Source organism: Delphinapterus leucas, chromosome 19, assembly GCF_059928025.1.
Source record: "Delphinapterus leucas isolate spDelLeu-1000000601 "Yukka" chromosome 19, BTC_Dleu_Yukka2, whole genome shotgun sequence".
NCBI classification, from domain to species: domain Eukaryota; kingdom Metazoa; phylum Chordata; class Mammalia; order Artiodactyla; family Monodontidae; genus Delphinapterus; species Delphinapterus leucas.
This window is the reverse complement of record NC_143147.1, coordinates 24705442-24728050: the sequence shown is the minus strand read 5'-3', so window position 1 is coordinate 24728050 and position 22609 is coordinate 24705442. Positions and strand designations below refer to the sequence as shown.

The 22609-nt window shown below is 41.6% G+C and overlaps 2 protein-coding genes and 1 pseudogene across 5 annotated transcripts in view; 2 read left to right on the top strand and 1 right to left on the bottom strand.

Annotated features, from left to right (window-relative positions):
• The window catches only part of ATAD5 (ATPase family AAA domain containing 5), a 40799-nt gene extending 26312 nt beyond the window's left edge, over positions 1–14487 (bottom strand). Inside the window, exons 1-6 of one of the 2 annotated variants that reach the window (XM_022595825.2) lie at positions 13946–14487; positions 9574–11495; positions 8770–8878; positions 3745–3900; positions 1697–1820; positions 1078–1159 (exon numbers count right to left, since the gene is read on the bottom strand). In XM_022595825.2, the coding sequence (XP_022451533.2) occupies positions 1078–1159; positions 1697–1820; positions 3745–3900; positions 8770–8878; positions 9574–11495; positions 13946–14011 (2459 nt within the window). In that variant the 5' untranslated portion in view covers positions 14012–14487. The remainder of the gene's footprint in view (positions 1–1077; positions 1160–1696; positions 1821–3744; positions 3901–8769; positions 8879–9573; positions 11496–13945) is intronic. The other variant, XM_022595824.2, reaches the window with a different exon arrangement.
• Positions 3959–6475, top strand: LOC149744833 (U6 snRNA-associated Sm-like protein LSm3 pseudogene; annotated as a pseudogene).
• Positions 14488–22152: 7665 nt separating the features above from the next.
• The window catches only part of CRLF3 (cytokine receptor like factor 3), an 81265-nt gene continuing 80808 nt past the window's right edge, over positions 22153–22609 (top strand). For 2 of the 3 annotated variants that reach the window (XR_016388905.1, XM_089900784.1), the window contains exon 1: positions 22153–22298. Coding sequence is in view for 2 of the 3 variants with exons in the window: in XM_089900784.1 (XP_089756910.1) it covers positions 22182–22298 (117 nt within the window). In the remaining variant the exon portion in view is untranslated. The remainder of the gene's footprint in view (positions 22299–22609) is intronic. The other variant, XM_022595898.2, reaches the window with a different exon arrangement.

Here is a 22609-nt window from a genome sequence, read left to right as displayed (position 1 = left end):
GCACCTGAGTCCACACCTCCATCATCTCACACCCAAACCCTTGCATCCACTCTAATCCCTCCTCCATCCCACTCTCTGTACAAGAGCCAAATTAATCCAGCAGTCAAATTAAACTTTCAAAATCCAAATGTTTATGTCCATACTTCTGTTTAAAACCCTCTGATCGCGGGCTTCCCTGGTGGCGCAGTGGTTGCGAGTCCGCCTGCCGATACAAGGAACACGGGTTCGTGCCCCGGTCTGGGAAGATCCCACATGCCGTGGAGCGGCTGGGCCCGTGAGCCATGGCTGCCGAGCCTGCGCGTCCGGAGCCTGTGCCTCGCAACGGGAGAAGCCACAACAGTGAGAGGCCCCGCATACCGCAAAAAAAAAAAAAAAGAAAATCCTTGCTTGACCAGACCAGATCGACTGAACAAACTTTTCTTTTTTTTGCGGTACGCAGGCCTCTCACGGTTGTGGCCTCTCCCGTTTCAGAGCACAGGCTCCGGACGCGCAGGCTCAGCGGCCATGGCTCACGGGCCCAGCCGCTCCGCGGCATGTGGGATCTTCCCGGTCCGGGGCACGAACCCGTGTCCCCTGCATCAGGCAGGTGGACTCGCAACCACTGCGCCACCAAGGAAGCCCTCAACAAACTTTTAATAGACCTTTGTACCTCTCCTTCTTAGCACACTGCAATTTTTCATTTGTTGGCCCAATTAATGTTTAATCAGAGATTGTCTTTCCTCTAGGGTATAAGCCTCCTGAGGACAGGGAATGTGTCTTATTCCCCATGATATTCCTAGTACCAAAAACAGCACCTGCTACATAGTAGGTATTTAAATGTTTACTGAACAAGTTCATAAATCAGCTTTTTGGTTTGCTTGTTTATTTTCCCACTGTTTTGTCTAGAGATGGACACAAAATGTTTGCAAAAGACCAAGATATTCAAATTGCAGTTGTAGCATTGTCAATATTGTCATCTGTTAAAATGGATTTATCAAAGCTTCAAATGATAACTTAAATGCTTTCTCATCAAAGTAAATGAATGCAAAATACATTCCATGAAATATTTTGACATTTTAAAATTTGTATCAGACTGACCTGCTTTCATCAAAACCAAGGACAGGATCAGCTGTTTTCTGAGCCTTTCTAGCAAGAAATAAAGGCGCGACTTTCACTTTTCCTTAGAAAAATAAATGCTTAGGTTAGTATCAAGGTTCATCATCTCCACTTACCTCTAGCTACTTTTAAAACTTAAAAAAATTTTTTTTAATTAAAAAATTTTCTATAATGAGCTGATCTCTCAACTTGGCAAAATGAATATCAGAATCTCTTGGGGAGCTTCTTTTTAAACTACAGATTCCCACAACCCACCTCTGGAGATTCTCAGTCAGTATGTCTAGCGAAGGACCTAAGGATTTAAAAATTTTTTTAGTTTACCAGATGATTTTGATAATCAGTCAGCTTTGGGAACCACTAAGTTAACTGAGGCTAAATAGATACAAAGAAATGCAATCACTTAAAATACACTGTTACGTTTTGTAAAACTCTTCACTACATTATAACTTTACTCATTAAAATAGAAATATCTAATATAATTAAAAGGTTATATTTTATAAGACAAGAGATTAAATCAAAATGAGATAAAGTTAAAATTCAGAACAATATAATCCCCCCAAAACATTCTAATGTTCATCATCAAGTTATCAAATCTGATTACCAGGGACATTTTTAGGAGTCTTGTTAAGTTTTTTTCCTAACACATCATTCAGACACTGAAGTTTCTTCTGATTTTTCTCAGGATGCTTTAAAGGAGTAGGACTTGAACCTGTTATTACAGAGTCCTAAGACAGAATAAGAAAAAAAATTTTAATAACATACAATTAATGTTATTAAAATTTCAAAAGGATTACAGTGCCAGAAGCCATGACAAGATAATCACATTAGCAACTCCATACATCTCCCTGTCAGAAACTAACACAGAAAACACAGGATATGAATGGCAATAGTCTGTGCTTATATCATAGAAGTTCACATGATCAAAGAGTGGATTTATTATGACCATGGGTTTTCTTTTTTAAAGAAGCAACGAACAGACTATATTGCAGATAAAAGAATCAATACAACCAAGCTATAAAAATTATGGCTATTCCCTTTCAGAACTATACATCCTAGATATGTATTAACGTCTGGTAAGTTCTCATGTGGTCAGCATACATCTATTGAGCATCTACTATGTGTTAGGCAATACAGCAGGCACTGGGAACGCACACAAAAATGAAACTCTAGAGTTGGTGTCAAGTTTCCACCAGGGTTTAGGGGACAGAGGGAGAGCTAATCTATGAGTAAATCGTTTAACTAGTGAGCTTCCCTGGTGGCGCAGTGGTTAAGGATCTGCCTGCCAGTGAAGGGGACACAGGTTCAAGCCCTGGTCCAGTAAGATCCCACATGCCCGCAGAGCAGCTAAGCCCGTGCACCACAACTACTGAGCCTGTGCTCTAGAGCCCGCGAGCCGCAACTGCTGAGCCCACATGCCACAACTACTGAAGCCCGCATGCCTGGAGCCTCTGCTCCGCAACAAGAGAAGTCACCGCAATAAGAAGCCCGCGCACCGCAACGAAGAGTAGCCCCCACTCACCACAACTAAAGAAAGCCTGTGTGCAGCATCGAAGACCCAAAACAACCAAAAATAAATGAATAAATAAATTTATTTTAAAACATAGTTTAACTAGTTATAATACAGTATAGTGAAAGTAATACTGACTAAATGCAAAAAAAAAACCCCATGAAAGTAAATTAAAGTACATATAGGGAAGGAAACTATTTGTCTTGAAGGCATCAGCAAAGCTTTCAAGAGTAGGTAGTCGATTATTCACAGCATTTTTCATAGCCGAAAAGTGGAAACAACCCAAATGTCCATCAACTGATGAATGGGTAAATCAAATGTGGTATTTCCATATAATGGGGTGTTATTTGGTAATAAAAAGAAAGAAAATACTTATTCTACCACATGGAAGAACCTTTAAAACATTATGCTAAATGACAGAAGCCAGGTACAAAGGACACATATGGTAGGATACCATTTATATTAAATGTCCAGAATAGGCAAATCTATAGAGACAGAAAGTAGATTAGTGTTTGGCTAGGGCTGGGGGAGGGGAGATAGGAAGGTGACAGCTAAGGAGAATGAGGGTTCGTTCTTTTGGGGGTAATGAAATATTCTAAAACTGACTGTGGTGATGAATGCACAACTCTGTGAATGAATGCACACTCTTTAAAAGTGACTGAATTGCACACTTTAAATAAATCATGTTATTATATTTTTTTTAAAAAGAGAGAGAGATGGTGGCATAATTTAGCAAGATCTTAAACTCTGAGTAGGAATTCCTCAGGTGGAAGAGAGTACCTAATATACATTTTACGCTGAAACTACAAACTGAAAAAAGTAAAAATTGCAGCCTTTGGGGCAAAATGAATAATTTAGCATGACAGAGCAAAAAGAGTGTGTTTGAGGAAGGGGGGTTGTTTTGAGGAAAAGGAGGAGCTAGTTCAGCCTAAGAAGGATCTTGAATGACTTGATAAGGATTCAGAGTGTATTCTGTAGGCAAAAGAGAGCCAAAGCCTTTGAAAAGAGAATGGAAAATGATATTTTTTCTACCACCTCAGGGCTTCCTACAATTCTACCTTATAATTTTATAAGTTTCCTTCTCCCATTTCAAACAGAAGAACAGAACAGAATTTATATCAATAAATATTTGTATTACTTACTTCTGTTTCTGACCTTTCAGGGAGTGTCTGATGTCTGGACGAACGCCTTAAAGGTGTCACTATTTCTTCAGTAGCTTTTGACCTACTAATGTGTAAAGCTTTTGCTTTTTCAATCAATTGTTTTGCTTTGGATACATTTTTTGAAGCACTGCTTACCTAAACACAAATGTGAAATAATAATTTAGGTTACTGGCAAATATTTTATATTTAATAATAGAAAAAAATAGAAAAGGCAAACCTTTAAAGACAGTAAAAAGATCAGTAGTTTCCAGGGAGGAAGGGACGAATAGGCAGAGCACAGAGGATTTTTAAGGCAGTGAAACTACTCTGTATGCTACTGGTGGATACATGTCATTTTACATTTGTCTAAACCCACAGAATGTACAATACCAAGAGTGAACCTTAATTTAAACTACAGACACTGGGTGATAATGATGTGTCAATGTAAGTCCATCAATTATAACAAATATACTATTTTGATATTGATTATGGGGAGGCTATGCATGTGTGACAGCACTGGGTATATGGGAAATCTATACCTTTTGCTCAATTTTGCTGTGAACCTAAAACTGCTCTAAAAAAATGAAGTCCACTAAGTACATATATAATAGAAAAATATAATCACAGATCACACTAAATAAAAGACCAAAAAAATGGTTATTCAAATCTTACCAAGGAAATGAAATTAAAATGTGTCTAATTATACTTGGTTTGCCTTTATTTCTTGCTTGAAATCTATTCAGATAAATATAATTACATTTGTGAAAAATACCCAAAAAGATATCCACATTAAATGTCTGTATATAAAACATTTTTTAAAAATAGATGTCTGGCGGGCTTCCCTGGTGGCGCAGTGGTTGGGAGTCCGCCTGCCGATGCAGGGGGCACGGGTTTGTGCCCCGGTCCGGGAGGATCCCGCGTGCCGCGGAGCGGCTGGGCCCGTGAGCCGTGGCCGCTGATCCTGCGTGTCCGGAGCCTGTGCTCCGCGACGGGAGAGGCCGCAGCGGTGAGAGGCCCGCGTACCGCAAAAAAAAAAAAAAAAAAAAAAGATGTCTGGGGACTTTCCCGGTGGTCCAGTGGTTAAGACTCTGCGCTTCCAGTGCAGGGGCCATGGGTTCAATCCCTAGTCAGGGAAATTCCACATGCTGCCGTGGTGCAGCCAAAACAAACAAACAAACAAATAGATGTCTGTACAGATAAGAATTATTGGTTATTTCCCCATTATCTTCATGGCACCTATTCTTTGATTTTAGTCACTTTTAGGCTGAGCCCTTTGAAGAGAGGTTGAAAAGGCAGTAGGTATGCAAAAGAGCACTGATAAGAATAAAGTCTGGCCTTCAGGCCTGGCTCTGCCACTGATGTACTAAGCAATCTTGTGCATTTAAATATTATCTTCCAGATAATGTATTTTCCATATTCTGAGTTCTACAGGTTTTTACATTTGAGTTAAAAACACATAGCAAGCAAAGAGCACAGGGTTTGGAAGATGGCGGACGACGTGGACCAGCAACAAACTACCAACACTGTAGAAGAGCCTCTGGATCTCATCAGGCTCAGTCTGGATGAACGAATCTATGTGAAAATGAGAAATGACAGAGAGCTTCGAGGCAGGTTACATGCTTATGATCAGCATTTAAATATGATATCGGGAGATGTGGAAGAAACTGTGACAACCATAGAAATTGATGAAGAGACATATGAAGAGATATATAAATCAACCAAACGGAATACCCCGATGCTCTTTGTCCGGGGAGATGGTGTTGTGCTAGTTGCCCCACCATTGAGAGTTGGTTGAAACAAAGAATTTATCCTGTGTGGAAAATAGGAGATTTTGTATGATTGCCTCTTTAAATGTAGAAGATATTCAAAAGAGAAACCGGCATATGTTTTGATTTTAAGAAATAACCAAGAATTCTTCCACTTCTGAAATAAGTTGATTTGTAGATAACTCACAAATTCTTAAGCTAAATGGCATTTTTATTTTTCTCCAACCCTTCCAATAAATGTGATCACCAAGATGCAAAAAAAAACCCAAAAGAAAACACATAGCAAGCAAGCTGCAAAACAGCTCACATTATATGATCCCTTTTAAAAATGACATATAAATATTTAAGGATAGGAAAAAGTCTGGACAGATGAACTTGTAACTATTAAAAGTGGGTTCCCCCTGGGGACCTCCCTGGTGGCACAGTGCTTAAGAATCCGCCTGTTAATGCAGGGGACACAGGTTCAATCCCTGGTCCGGGAAGATCCCACATGCCGTGGAGCAACTATGCCAATGCGCCACAACTACTGAGCCTGCGCTCTAGAGCCTGCGTGCCACAATTACTAAAGCCGGAACACCTAGAGCCCATGCTCCGCAACAAGAGAAGCCATCGCAATGAGAAGCCCGCACGCTGCAATAAAGAGCAGACCCTGCTCGCCACAACTAGAGAAAGCCCACGCACAGCAACGAAGACCCAAGGCAGTCAAATAAATTAATTAATTAAATAAAATCCAAATAAATAAATACTATTAGCAGCATTTAAAAGTTCAATAGAATCTTTCTAAAAAGTAAGAGAGATAGCAATTAAGAAAAAGTGGGTTCCCCCTAAACAGTAGGAGAGAGAAAAATTTTTAAGTTTTCACTTTTAAATTTATATACTACTGTGTCTTTTAAACAAATGTTTGCCATTTTTAAAAAGTTAAAAAAAAATTTTTTTTGACTGTGCCTTGTAGGATCTTAGTTCCCACACCAGGGATCGAACCTGTGTCCCCTGCAGTGGAAGCGCGGAGTCCTAACCACTGGATCCCCAGGGAATTCCAAAAACTTTTAAAATGTTTTGTAAAAACATTAAAAAGAATAGGCATGGAAAAAAATATTTTTTAATTAAAACTAAAATATAAAAAAAGAATAGATATGGATATTCAGAACATACATAAGGAGGTTAGGAATGTTAAGGATCTGCTTTATAGTAGTAGAGTGACAGATTTTTGTTGTTCTGCTAGCAAAATTTTTTTTTCTTTTTCATAAGTTTATTTGATTGATTGATTTTTGGCTGGGTTGGATCTTCGTTGCGGTGCATGGGCTTCTCATTGTGGTGGCTTCTCTTGTTGCACAGCACAGGCTCTAGGTGTGTGGGCTCAGTAGTTGTGGCTCGTGGGCTCTAGAGCGCAGGCTCTGTAGTTGTGGCGCACGGGCTTAGTTGCTCCACGGCATGAGGGATCTTCCCGGACCAGGGCTCGAACCCGTGTCCCCTGCATTGGCAGGTGGATTCTTAACCACTGCGCCACCAGGGAAGTCCCTAGCAAAATTTTTGACAGGCTGATGAACCTTAGGATAAGTTAGCATTCAAAATAATCCAGCTAAATTTAAATTAACGACTGAAAAAAAAATAATAAATAAATAAATAAATAAATTAACGACTGAATCATTGAAACAGTTAAGAAAAACAGGGCTTCCCTGGTGGCGCAGTGGTTGAGAGTCCTCCTGCTGATGCAGGGGACATGGGTTCATGCCCCGGTCCGGGAAGATCCCACATGCCGCGGAGCGGCTGGGCCTGTGAGCCGTGGCCGCTGAGCCTGCGCTCCGCAACGGGAGAGGCCACAACAGTGAGAGGACCGTGTACCGAAAAAAAAAAAAAGACATGTTTTAGTGAATGTGTGAAAAAAAAAAAATCCACATGCATTTTGGCATGTAGTTCTGCTATTACCTGAAATCTGTTTTTTTTTCCTAATAGTTATTTTTCTGATAAAAGTTTTTAAAAGTTCATGTTTATAGAAAAACAAAAAACAGAAAAATGAAGAAAATCAAAATCAACCATAGTCCTATCATCTCAAAAACCAGTCATTTCCAACACCCTCCTTTCTGACCTAGCTGCCTGTCCTCCCAGCTCACACTTGGTTACTCCTGACTAAAACAGGAACTTCGGTCCTGACAGCTCTCTACTTTCTCCTTATTTATCAGCCCCTGGTACCCCTTTTCCCTGTCCCCAGCTTAAATTCCATCATATATCATGTCAACTCTCAAAAATATTTTCACCTCCTTTGGCGCCACTGTCCTTCAAAATGGGGTTAAAAAAATAATAATAAAAAAAAATAAAAATAAACAAAAAAACAAAATGGGGTTAAATATTTACTTTATAAGATTAATGATAAGAGTACCAAGCATAGTACCTAGAGTGAGATAAGAAGCCCCCCCCCAACCCCGACGCGGTGGGGGGGGGGAAAGAGAGTTGTTAAATAAAAACAAAAGAGATACCAACTTTCTGTGGCAGTGGCTTTCACCCAAGGATTATATCAGAACCACCCTGGTGGCTTTTTCAACACACACACACACACACACACACACACACACACACACACACACACACGTACCTACTCACCCAGGAGAGAATCCAATTCTCTCATCATAAGGGATAAGCAGTTTACTTTACAAAAGCAGCTAAACTATTCTTATACATACAACCTCTCCCTTTAGGAAAATGGTTTTCAACTGGGGGTGATTTTTCCCTCCAGGGGATATTTAGCAATGACTGGAGATATTTTGGTTGTCATAGCTAGGGCAGTTGGGGTGCTATTGGCATCTCACGGGTAGAGGCCAGGATTACTGCTAAACATCCTATAATGTACAAGACATTTCCCCACAACAAAGAATTATCCAGCGCACAATGTCAACAGTACCAGGGTTGAGAGACCCCACTTGTTAGCCTCTAATCTATAGAAATAAACCAAAAATTCAATCATGCTTATTTCCATAAGCAGCCTTAGGGAAAAAGATTGGAATATAACTGTCACTAAGAAAACTTTTTCTAAGTAAACGATACTGTCTTTATCAACTGCTTTCATCTCACAATAAGATATGTTGATCTCTTAATAAGCTAACTAGAGGAATAAAATAACAGGAAAAAATAATATAGGGTTATAGTTAACATAACCAATCTATGAAATATGTGAATCTTCTTTTGGCGTATCACTTTCAATAGTAATAGTTATTATTTTACAAAACAGAATACCACTTACAGGACACCCTAAAATTTCAATTACCTTTCTAGTCTGAGACTCAAAATCTTCATGAGCTGCTTCAGATTTCTTAGACCTTTTCTTAGATTTTTTCTTAGATTTTTTGGGAGTACTAATTCTGGTGAATTTCATTCTGAAAAAAACACAGAAAGATACAAACATTTATGTGATTATAATGTGTAAGAATTTCAGTTGAATATAGAAAGGAACCAACTAGGGCTCTAATTTCTGGACAGTTCTGAAACAGAAAACGAAAGAAGACACCCCCCATCAGTTTCAAACTACTGATTCAAAAGTAAGCCAAACTCAATGTTAAACTCTTAGAAAATATAAAGTTTCATTTTATAAATCATAAGCTTTCCAGAAAATTAGCCCCTAGGATTAGCCAGAACCAACATGCAAGTATATGTTCATTCGGGTTTCCCGAGGCATCTTATGGAAAAACCTGAGCAAACTTTCTGGCCAACACAATACCTCACAGTATATGGCTCAGCTTACCTAAAAATGTTCTATGATTTATTTTTAATCTTACGTTTGTTAAACGCACAGAATTCATATTTGGAGGATATTTCTCCAGGAATTAACAACTATGATAAATAAGAGTTTAAAACTCATCTAAAATACGGCTAGAATTCTTCTGAAATCATGCCTGAGTTTAAATTAAATATGGAAAATAAGCAACATTTTTGAAACCCTGTTTTCTTTTTCTTATAAATCAGCTGTGTTCTAGAACAAAAAAAAACAATTCTTCAGTGCTTGACATATTTTCCTTCACATCTAATAATACATGCAGAATATTTAGAACTTGAGAACAAAACAAAACTTTACCTAATAGGACTCTCTGAATCAGAGGATACTGTTATTAATTCCGCTGTATATAAGCTATGCTTCCCTGATAAGTTCGCTGCTTTTGGAGTGGAAGCTTTTACTGGACTATCGTCTTGTGCGTCTTCAGAATCAGTAGCTCTAATGATTACTGTAGCAGGTGTGCTGCTGCTTCTTACAGATCTTCTGCTTGGTTTCAGTGTAGAAACAGATACCAAGCTGCCTTCAGTCTCAGCTTTAGAGTGTATAACCTTATCCTTAACTGGTATGCCGGCTTTTCTTGAAGACTTATTGTTACACGGAGAGGAAATTTTTAGAGGGTCATCATTTGCTGCACCTTCACAAACAAGGTTTTTGCTGTTAAGTAATGTGCTGTTCTTGAAAACTTCTGTTTTCTTTTGTCTTAAACTCATTCTAAGCCTGTTTTGATTTTGTTTCTCTTTAAAGGAAAAAGTTGATTCTTTCTCTTGAGGATTTCTCTCTCTATTTTCACCGGCAATAGCACCAGTATCTAAGATTTTTTTATTCTTTTTCTTCAGCTTTTTACTTTTCTCCTTAGGAAAACCTCCTTTATCAGCATGTGTCTGTGAATTGCCATTATTTGAAACCATTTGGATATTAGGATTTTCCATGATTTTTTTAGAATTATTGTCTCTTCCTTCCTCATTTAAAGATTTTTCATTGAGCTCTTTCTGCTTATCAGAAGACTTTTTGACTCCATTTTTAAGTGCATCTGACGTTGGCTGCCTAAATGCTTTCATAAACTGCTGTCTTTCTTCTAGAGTGCATTTTGGTTTCACAGCTTCAGAACTCCCAGCTTCCAACACTGCCAATTCTAGTTCTTCCTCATGTATAACGACATTAGATTTTCTTTTCTGACTCGTCTGTTCATTCTCAGGATCAGACAGACTATTTTCCATTTCCACCTGCTTTTGTTTCAAGAAAATTGAGGGTATTTTCCCTGTCTTTTTTGGGGGGATGGGGTGAACTTGTGCAAGAACAGTGACTGTCTTAAAGCGGACCTGTTGGGAAATTTCATAGGCTTCTGGGTCAGTTATACAACCACTTTTGACTGCATTGTCAACAGTTTCAGAAGGAATACAAACAGACACTGTAGAGTCTGGTGCCTCTTCCACTTTACTTTCGTTGTGACTTTTTAAAAATTCCTCATATGAGACAGTTATTGTACTATCATTTAACTGGGCTGTTTTAGTTATATTATCTCTAGATTCTGCATCATTTGCAGTATTTTCCATTTCATTAGTTAGGGAAGGCATTAACTGTTTACTATCATTACCATCTCTTTTAAGGAGATTTAGTTCCTCTGCTAAGGGTAAACTTTCAGATAGATCTATTACCTCTCTGTGCTTCCTTTTCCTCAATTTTCTGCGATCATTTTTTGAGGGGCCTTGTTTAGGACTTACTTTCTTAGAACTTTTTTTGGAGGTCATAGTGCTTGATTGTTTTTTGGTATCTTGAATACTTTCTGCAAGTACCTCGACATGTTTCTTGTAGAGTAAAGCAGAAGTACTACTTTCCACAAAATTGTAACTTAAACTGGAGTCTTCCTTGCTATCATCACTGTTAATTTCAATTGCAGATTCATTTTCAGTTTTAATATGACTTAGTTGATGAGATAAATTAAGTCTCTTTCCTCTCTTCTTATTCTCTGTATTTGAGGACATTTCCAAAGGTGTTTTACAGTCTTTGTCACTGTCGGCAGGCAATGGTGAGGATGACTTTATCTTGTGCTTTTTTGCTGTCTGAGTTTTCTCATTTGTAGGTAAAGTCTTTCTAAAATAATCCAGAATATTACTGGACTTTGGTGGAGAGAAAACCCTGTCTCCAGTCTTCCCCATTGGTGATAAATATTTAGTGATTGTTTTGCAAGTTCTGTCATCATCTTTCCTTCGCTTCTTGCTTGCCTATCAATTTAAAAGAAGAAAAAAAGCACTTATTTCAAGCAACATGAATTTTAAACATGGATCTATTATTTTATGTAACGTGATAAAAAAAGGAAGGCTCCCTTAGTTGATAAACATTACATATTAGGAAGAAAAAGAGCTTTAAAGTTAAACCTACATTCAAATCTCAATGTCACATCAAGTTATACAATTATAATTTGTGTACTTTATATATTATACATCAATAAAGTTTCAAGGCCCCCTATGCTTGTGTACAAATGTGTTAATTACTGTTGGCCTCTGTTTACTCTACAACCTTTGAATAGTACCACCCACCCCACAGAATTTGTAATGAACATATTACATACAAACATGTGAAGTCTGATGCATGCTAGGAACTCTATAAATATTATTTCCATTCCCTTTATACTGTTTTAGGTAAAAATAAACAAATTATTCTAACTATTTCCAAGAAACAGGTACATGGTGAACAAGCCTAGGATCCCAAAATTTACTAATTAAGTAAAAATTATAGTGGACATTTACTACAAATAAAACAAGACTTGTCAGTGTTTTAGTATGCTATTAAGAGTTACCGCCTGCCTCTTATACTATTTAGTACCCTTAAAAAAAAGCTACATCAACTTTATTTTTAACTTCCCTCAGTTCATTTGTTAGAAAAAACTTGCAAGAACAAGAAAACCTTTTTGTTTTTTTGAAGGTAAGTAACAAAGGAATTATAAGTCTAGAAAATTAAAATGGATTATAAGGCTATCATGATTAAAAGCATAGCACTGATGCATGAATAGGCAGGCAACTTAAAAGAACCGATTAGAAAACCAGAAAGAGACATAAGTGTGTATTTAAGAATTTGGGGGTCTTCCCTGGTGGCGCAGTGGTTGGGAGTCCGCCTGCCGATGCAGGGGACACAGGTTCATGACCCGGTCCGGGAATATCCCACATGCCGCGGAGCGGCTGGGCTCGTGAGCCTGCGCGTCCGGAGCCTGTGCTCCGCAGCAGGAAAGGCCACAACAGTGAGAGGCCCGCGTACCGCAAAAAAAAAAAAAAAAAAAAAAAGAATTTGGTATATTATAATAATAGCACTCAAGTTAGTGGGCAAAGAAGTAGTTAATAAATAGTACAGGGAAAAATTTTAACCCTCTGGATAAATATGAGACAAAATAAATTACAGACAGATTAAAATTTTACATCTTAAAATGAAACGATAAATGTACTAGAAGAAAATGCTAATGAGTTGTTAGTATTATTATTATCGTGAGCTCGTATCAGAGGCACAATACCATAGGCTCTGGAGTCAGGCAGATCTAAGTTCAAGTGCTGGCTCTGACATCTACTAGTGTGGGACCTCAAGCAAATTACTGTTAATTTTCTAACTTACTTTTTCTAACCTAACTTACTTTTAATTACTTCTTAACCTTCTCTCATCTGTAGAATACAGATAATAACACCTCATCACAGGGTTGATATTAAGTAAAGCAATGTGTATAAGGTCCTTACCCTTAAAATACTAAACAGTAAGTATCATCACTGTGAAATAACCCTCTAAGCAGGGCACCAAAAGCAGAAAGTGTAATGAAAAGACTGGAAAACTGAGCAAACAAAAAGCAAGAACTGTGTAATTCAAGTATCAAAAGTCCTTCTTCACACCTGAGACAAGCAGAGCAACTGCCTTTTCAGCAAAGAAGTATCAGCATAACATCTATTAGCAAGCAGACAAAAGTACTCAATTCTAAAAAGTAAGAGTCTCAGCGAAATAAGTGAATATACATCTTGGCTCACTTCGAAGACATCTGTTTGCATACTTCAGTTAGAATGCGGGCTTGAAAGGTGTAAAAATATAGCAACCGTCTACTTTTAGATGCTACTCCACTACTTCATGGCATTAGAATCTCTTAACAACAACTGCTTAGTACATTTCACTGAAATTTGATGAACACAGGAGAATAACAGCATGCCAAGCTGGGACTTCTAACTGCAGTATCTTAAGCCCTAGAACAATGAGATAATGATTTTTAAATGAAGTACCTTTTTTGATTCCTGTAGTGACAATCTAAGCGGTATTCCTAGAGCAGGTGATTGGGTGGACAGGTAGAACTTAAAGATTCTTTTCAACGCTAAAGTGATTCCTTATCCTATGATTTCTTATCATGAACCCCAGACTTGACCCTGGGATCCTCCGTAACATTTCACAAGTCCAAAACATCAAGTTCCAGAAACATTTCAGGATCTGGTAACTAGTCCTTTACTAGGCATCTTAAGGTCCCCGCAAACATCTCACAATCCCAATGTTTCTAGGGACCTATCACGTCTTTAAGAAACGACACACCCCAGCAATTGTTCCACAGAATGTCAGACTCAGGGGCGTCACCAGATCCCTCCTTCCCCCTCATAGATCCTAAATCGGGATTACCTTTCCCCCACACCCAACATTCGGAGATATTCAAGCTCACCTCATTCCCGTAGTCTTTCACCGGAGGGGGAGCAGCTGCCGCCGCCATGGCCAAGACCCCCACCATGCTCCTTGCTTCCCGGAATCCCGGTTCCTAGGACCTTCCACGGCCCGGCCCGGCCTGTCGGGAGGCCATGGAGGCGGCCGGCTCCAGCAGGAGCGAGGAGCTGGGCCGCGGGGTCCGCCTCGGACTCCCCCGCGCCCACTGCCCGGGGTGGTCGCAGAGGCTGGGCCCAGCTCAACCAAGTAGAACGCGGGAAGAGGCGGTGAGAAAGCGCGGGCAGCGAAGAACCTCAGGCGCGGTCGGTGAGCGAGGGGTGCCCCTGAGGCTGCCGCTCCAGTTCTGAGTGATAGGGACTGGGGATCCCGCGGGGAAAGCAGGCCGAACACAGATTCTACCCGCAGGATTCGGAGGGAGTTCTTGTCAATTGGGTTTTCGCGCCGTCCAGAGTGCAGGGGGCGGAGTTTAGATTGCTTCCGGAGGCTGCGCGGACAGTGAGCCGAGAGGGCCAAAATGCTTCTTCGGCAAGACTGCAGGAGGTGGGATTGCTTTACCGTGAATCTAAAAGTAGCGGGGACTTCGGAGATTCAAACTTCTTACGCCCAGTTTCACTGATGAGGATATGATTTGACTAAGTCCGTTGGTGGCAGAATTAGAACCCCATACTTTTGACGCCCCAGACTAGCCCCTATTTAAAAGTGGAAATTCGAAAAATACAGAAAAGGGAATAACAATTGATTACACTCCCACACGGAATAAAATGTTATTTTGGCAAGCGTCCTACCTAGAGATACGCCCACTTGGGGTCCGAGATTTCGACTTTTTACCCCTAATTGAGCTCAGGAGGCATTTCTTCCCGTGGATTTCGTCCTCGCGAGCAGCTAAGGAGCCCAAGGTCGTCGCCTCAGCTGGCTGGCGTGTGTTCGAGTTGTTGCTGGGTACCAGTAGTTTGCTAGTTTGTAGTGAAGATAATCTCATACATCATTTGCATTGTTTTCACAGACATGTTTAGCTTTACTTTTTTTTTTTCATTGCACTTGCAATATAGAGAGTGTGTTTATTTTGTCTGAGTGCTAGTTTTAACTACACGGTATGTAAGAGCTGAAACAAGTCATGTAAATACACCTGTCAAATAGTAACGGGAAGCCACCTTGTTCTGTTGGGTTATGCAAACTGATGTTAACTGTTGACGTAATTGTGTCTATCTTTATGGTATTTGCTATTGCCTGGACAACATAAAGGGTACAAATTTCTCCAATGAAATTAGTGGTAATTACTTTCTCCTTGAAAATTATTAACCCTGGATAAGGTTTTTCAGGAAGGGAGACTGCACTTCTAAATATAAACTGTTTTGTTGTTTTGGTTTCGTTTACTTATAACTCATGTAGTGTAAGAACGCTGCGCAAGGAGAATGACGGCGAAGAGGAGGAGAAGATGGAAGAGCAAGAGCGTGGAGGAGGAGCAATCAATTAGAAAATTACAGAAAAAACTGAAAGTCTGTTTGACTTTCACCCCCTAACTCCGTCTCTTCCTCTTAGCCCCAGTGGCAGCCAGTATTACCTATTTGGTGGATAGCTTTGCAGCCTTTCTTAATACTTTTACATACATATACGTATCCGTAGAAAAATCTTTAGTTTTTTCTTTACATAAAAGGTAACAATGTAAATATCACTCAGCAATTTGTTTCTTTCATCATTGTCTTCAAGAGCTATACAGGTCGTCGATCTGACTCGTTCCCTTTCATTCCTGAGCATTCCACCCAATTACGCACAACATTTTATCTATCCATTTCCTTAGTGATGATCATTTAAATTGTCTTCAATTTTCTGTTAGTCAGACAATGAGTCAGCGAACATTCTTGTCTCCTTGAACACGAATGGTGCTTTTCCAGGATACACACCTAAACGTGGAATTGCTGGGTTGTAGGGTATGTCTCTAGCGCTTTTTATTCTTCTAAAAAGCTAAGCATTTAAAATGTATTGAGGGCTTCCCTGGTGGTGCAGTGGTTGAGAATCCGCCTGCCAATGCAGGGGACACGGGTTCGAGCCCTGGTTTTCTGGCACTATAAATATCTGCTTATCTTTAGATATTTCGATATCTTTACACAGCTATGTTTTTAAATAAATTTATTTATTTTATTTATTTATTTTTGGCTGTGTTGGGTCTTCCTTGCTGCGCACCAGCTTTCTCTAATTGCGGCGAGCGGGGGCTACTCTTAGTTACGGTGCGTGGGCTTCTCATTGTGGTGGCTTCTCTTATTGTGGAGCACTAGCTTTAGGCACGTGGGCAGCACGCAGGCTCAGTAGTTGTGGCTCCTGGGCTCTAGAGCACAGGCTCAGTAGTTGTGGTTCACGGGCTTTGTTGCTCCATGGCACGTGGGATCTTCCCGGACCAGGGCTTGAACCCGTGTCCCCTGCATTGGCAGGCGGATTCTCAACCACTGCTCCACCAGGGAAGCCCTAAACAGCTATTTCTTGACTAACAAGCGGCCATGGCTCACGGGCCCAGCCGCTCTGCGGCATGTGGGATCCTCCAGGACCGGGGCACGAACCCGTGTCCCCTGCATCGGCAGGCGGACTACCAACCACTGCACCATCAGGGAAGCCCTGATCTAACAATTTTAAACAGTATTCATTAAAGTCCTGTTATGGTGGTTAATTCTCTTGTAACACCACCCTCCATACTTTCTCTCCTCCCACATTCCCAATATAGTTATATTATAAAGACTTGTACACTTGTACACAAATGTTGATAGCAGCTTTATTTGTAATAGTAAAAAACTTGGAACAACCTATCAACAGGTACATTAAGAAACATATCCATACCATGAAATACTACTCAGCAATAAAAAGAAATGAACTATCAATACATGAAACAACATGGATGAGAAAAGAGTATATATTGCATGATTCCATTTATTTAAAATTTGAGAAAAATGCAAATTAATCTCTAATTACAGAAAGCAGATCATCATTGCCTGTGTTCAGGGGTTGAAGGAGGGATAGATTACAAAGGAATAGGTTACATGGAAACTTTGGGGAGTGATGGAAATGTTCATTATATTAGTTACGGTGATGGTTTCACAGGTATCTACTGATGAAAAAGTTCATCACATCATATACTCTAAATATATGCAGTTTATTGCAAATCAGTTATACTCAATAAAGCTGTTTAAAAAATGGTTCAAGCTGATTGAAGGTTTTTAGCATAGGTGGGACTCACTAGTGGGTTCTACTGTAGGACGATCAGGAGATTTTCATTGGGGGACTTCCTAATGTTAATAGGTGGAGGTCTTTTCTCTGGACCACTTGGTTTCTCCTCCAATCTATTTGGGGGCAGAGGTGTTTATATCTCATGCAGTTTTGTGGAAGCAATAGGGAGGCATCACCTAAATGCATGGAATAGGGCAATGGACCTAAAATATCTAACTCTAATATTAACTGATGTCTCCCCTTTTCAGTTCCATACCTCATTCTCATGTGCTGTGTTCTTCATCCTTCCATCCATTCCATAAATACAAATGAGTGCCAGCTATGAACAAAGCAGCTGTGAACAAAACAGACAAAAATGCCTATCCTTTTAGAATTTATATTCTGGTTGGAAGAGACATGTAATAAAAATGATCCATAAGTAAAGTATATGGTAAGACAGGGCTAAATGCTGAGGAGAAAATAATGCAGGAAGTAGGATAAGGAAAGGAATGTCAGAATAAGGGTTGTGATTTTTTTTAAATGACTAAAATTTTTAAAAGGATATATAGCATGAGTTTCTCAGGAGTCTTTGGGGAGAGTTAGCCCAATTCTGAATGGTTCATCCTCTGCAGTTTAGGTTGTAACTTCCGGCAGTTTTCTTGGGCAATTAATACTACTCCACTTTCCATCTTCCAAAAATTTATGGAACTCTCTAGTGCTCTTTTGTGTTCTCTACTGTTCCATTTGTCCCTAATCCATTTGTTTTCCTAATCCAGTTTTAAATCCCTTAATTGTTGATTTGATGGGGTTTTGGAAGGGAAAGGAGAGAAGCACCTGTGGCCAAGCCAAGAAAAGCCTTAAGACTCAGTTTACGGTTTACCTTGTTCAAGAAACTTCTCCTGATACCTTCTTCCTTCCACTTTACTTTAGGCTGGATTAGGTGGCTGTCTCTGTGCTTCTACTCATTGCACTCAATATATTAGAATATAAATTCCTGCTTATGTGTGAGTGATCCCCCTACTGGACTACGAAGGCAAGTCCTAGGTCTCATTCCTGATTTGATTCCCAGCACCTAAGCACAGAGCCAGACACATACCTTGTACTCTTTAGATATTTTGTAAATAAATGTGTGCTTTTACCTGGCCATACTATTCAGCCTTTGCATGAGTCCTGTGAGGAAGACATTTACATTATTGTCGATTTAGAGAAATGTAGCTCACACATGTTTCCAAAGTTACAATGTTTAGCCAAGTCTCCTAACTTAAACTTCAGTGCTTTTTAAAAAAATTAATTAATTAATTAATTAATTTTTGGCTCCGTTGGGTCTTTGTTGCTGCGTTCAGTCTTTCTTTAGTTGTGGCGAGTGGGGACTACTCTTCGTTGTGGTGCACAGGCTTCTCATTACGGTGGCTTCTCTTGATGTGGAGCATGGGCTCTAGGTGCGCAGGCTTCAGTAGTTGTGGCATGTGGGCTCAGTAGTTGTGGCTCACGGGCTCTAGAGTGCAGGCTCGGTAGTTGTGGCACACGGGCTTAGTTGCTCCGCGGCATGTGGGATCTTCCCGGACCAGGGCTCGAACCTGTGTCCCCTGCATTAGCAGGCGGATTCCCAACCACTGTACCACCAGGGAAGCCTGGCAATTATATTCTTATCGTAAATAAATCAATTAGCAAGTCCTTTTTTTCTTTTTTGCGGTACGCGGGCCTCTCACTGTTGTGGCCTCTCCCGTTGCGGAGCACAGGCTCCGGACGCGCAGGCTCAGCGGCCATGGCTCACGGGCCCAGCCGCTCCGTGGCATGTGGGATCTTCCCGGACTGGGGCACGAACCCGTGTCCCCTGCATCGGCAGGCGGACTCTCAACCACTGCACCACCAGGGAAGCCCAAGTCCTTTGTTTCTTGTAGCATGAGGAGTCTGTGCCTCTGAATCTGCTCACCTCTGGGTACTCTTGAAATTCAAGTCAGTGCTAGACTAATGTGGTGACACGGAGATTAAAAAATCTGTAAAGCCCTGTCTGATGGCCTGCTGGCTTCTGTCATCACCACCTCTAGATCAATCTTCCTCTCTGTTACTGACCAGGGCATTTATTCTTCAGAAACTTGTGCTCTAAAGTTAAAAAAAATAAAAAATAAAAATATTTCGAGCCTGTGGGCACAGTTTTACAGCTTTTCTTCAATTTTCTTCGTGTTATTTTTGTGGGTAGTGTGGGTATATTAGATACACATTTCCTGCCTCCCATCAGTTAGTAGGTCAAGGAAATAAAGTTGAATGAGACTAAGATTGGTAGCTTGTCTTTATGGAAGTTTTCCTTTTAATTTTTTTTTTTTAAATTTCACTTAGTAAAGCTTTCTGGAGTGGGAGCCAATTCTGTTCAATTAGCTTTAGAGAGCACACAGAACATATCATGTTCAAGAACAATTAATAAATCCTGTTTTTTACTGACTCAATGTGTGTCCAAACTCTCCTGTTCCCTTGAACCATTTGCCTATCTTTCCCCCTGCTTTCACTGTCAAAACTCCATACAAGGGCTTCCCTGGTGGCACAGTGGTTAAGAATCCGCCTTCCAATGCAGGGGACACGGGTTCGAGCCCTGGTCTGGGAAGATCCCACATGTCGCGGAGCAACTAAGCCCGTGCGCCACAACTACTGAGCCTGCGCTCTAGAGCCCGCAAGCCACAACTACTGAGCCCACGTGCTGCAACTACTGAAGCCCGGGTGCCTACAGCCCGTGCTCCGCAACAAGAGAAGCCACCGCAATGAGAAGCCCGTGTGCCGCAACGAAGAGTAGTCCCCACTTGCCGCAACTAGAGAAAGCCTGCACGCAGCAACGAAGACTTAACACAGCCAAAAATAAATAAATTAAAAACAAACAAACAAAAACCCAAAAAACTCTGTAAAAGCCAACATCCTAATTCAAGTCTCCATCATATCATAACTAGACTAATGCCATTTAGTTCTGCCTATTTACTCCCCTCTAGTTATCTCATGCATATTCATTTCACTGAACAAATATTTATTGAGAATTTACAGTATGCCAACCCCTGCCTTACCTTAAGACAAACCGAAGTCCCACCTCTCTATCATTTATCTTCCTAAAACATTGTTTTGCAAATGTCACTGCACATGCAAAAATCTTTAATGTCTATTCATTAAAGTCAAAGCTTCTTAACCTGAACTCCAGGGCCCTTACTTTTCTCTTAACTTCATCTCCCAATATATTATTCCGTCCTTACTCTCCAGGCGAAGTGGTCTGCTCCTCCTTCCTTACACAATCCATTTATATTCCTGTCTGCAAGTCCTTATACCCTTTCCTTAGTTTTATCTTACCTGGGGTGCCTTTACTTACTCCTTTTTGTTTAGTTAATGCCTTGATTCATTCCACAGGTATTTGTTGAGAATCTGAGTGGCTTGCTACTTCAGGACAAAGATAATCTCCCATTTTCTCCAGAAGAGCCTTCATTTTCTAAACTTCTCTAATTTCAAGTGTCATTTACTTAGCACCAAACAATGTGGTAGAAAGAGCTTTAGTCTGGCCCAGGAAAACTGCAATCTAGCCTCTAGCACAGATTAATTGTGTAACCTTGAGACAATCACTGTTCTGTTTTTGTTTCCTGGGGAGGCAACTCTACCATCCTTGGCCAGGGGTCAGCAAACTATGGCCAGAGGGGAGAAGCGGGGAGGGATATACTGGGAGATTGGGATTGACATATACACACTAGGATATATAAAACAGATAACTAGTAAGGACCTACTGGATAGCACAGGGAACTCTACTCAATACACTGTAATGGCCTATATGGAAAAGAATCTAAAAAAGAGTGGATATAGGTATATGTATAACTGATTCACTTTGCTGTACACCTGAAACTAACACAACATTGTAAATCAACTATACTCCAGTAAAAACTTTAAAAAAACAAAAAACTATGGCCAAGGCCACATCTGACCCACCACCTGTTTTTGTATGGCCCCTGAACGAAGAATGGTTTTCACCTTTTTAAGTAGTTGAAAAAAGATGCAAAGAGGGCTTCCCTGGTGGCGCAGTGGTTGAGAGTCCACCTGCCGATGCAGGGGACATGGGTTCGTGCCCCGGTCCAGGAAGATCCCACATGCCGCGGAGCGGGTGGTCCCGTGAGCCATGGTCGCTGAGCCTGCGCGTCCGGACCCTGTGCTCTGCGATGGAAAAGGCCACAACACTGAGAGGCCCGCCTACCAAAAACAAAACAGAAAAAGATGCAAAGAATATTTTGTGACATGTGACAATTATGTGACATTCAAATTTGTGTCCATAAGTTTTATTAGCACACGGTCACGCCCATTTATTCACTATATTGCAACAGAGGCCTTATGGCCCACCGAGCTCCACATTTTCAATTACCTGGCCCACACAGGAAAGTTTGATAACATCCGCCTTGCAGCTCTGCCAGGATTGAGGTACCTACCACTGGCCCACGCTTAGGCCTCTGTCTTGGCTCCCTCATTAGACTACGAGCTTCTGGGTGATGGGGCCTTTGATTCCTGTGAGCGTGGTGCCTGATTCACAGTAACTTCCTAAAACACTAGCCACTGCAGGGATGCTCGTTTACTAGGCAGGTAGGACAATGATGATTCAAGACCCATCCGGGTTGAAATCCCAACGGCTTGAAATCCCGACGGCTTGAGAAAGTTGATTCTCCTCTCTGTCCCACAGTTTTCTCCTCTGTGGGACAGAGGTGCAAGGAGGCCTCGTAGTGAGGCCAGAATAAGATAAGGTGCGGGAAGCACTTCGTGAGGTGTAGTCATTAATCTTTCCCTAGCTCCATGCGTGCCCCGAGGAAGCATCACTGGCAGGTGCTGCTTGGGAGCTGAGCTGAGCCCAGCTGGGCCTGCAGCGCGGGAGGCGCCGGGCCCCGGACGCTCGTTGAGCGCTGCTGTCAATCAAGGCCGCCGTGGGGCGGGGCGGGGCGGTGCTTCCGCCTGCGCGTGGCCGCTCGGGGCCGCTCGGCGGCGCCCGGGACAGTCGGGAACCGCGCCCGCAGCCGCCGGCCGCGCGGCCGGACGAGGGGACGATGGAGCTGGAGCCCGAGCTGCTGCTGCAGGAGGCCCGCGAGAGCGTGGAGGCGGCGCAGAGCTACCGGCGGGAGCTAGGCCAGAGGCTGCAGGGGCTGCGGGAGGCGCGGAGGCAGGTCGGAGGGCCGCGCCCGCAGGGGCGCTGTGGGCCCCGGGGAGGGCGCGGGGTGCCAGGCGATGGGCGAGGGCACGGAGGGCTGCGAGGGGCGGGAGTGTCCGGAAACTCTGAAGGGAGGAGGGAAGCGTCTCTGAAGGTTCGGGAGACCTGGCAGGGTCTGGGAATGGGGAGGTGGGTTCTGCGGGGGGGGTGGGGGTGGGGGAGGGGGACGGGGGGGTCTTAAGAGGAAGGGGCAAATTTGGGGGATCGAGGGAGAGTGTGAGGGGCGTACCCTAAGCTGTGTGGGGCGGTGTCGGGGATGCGATGGGG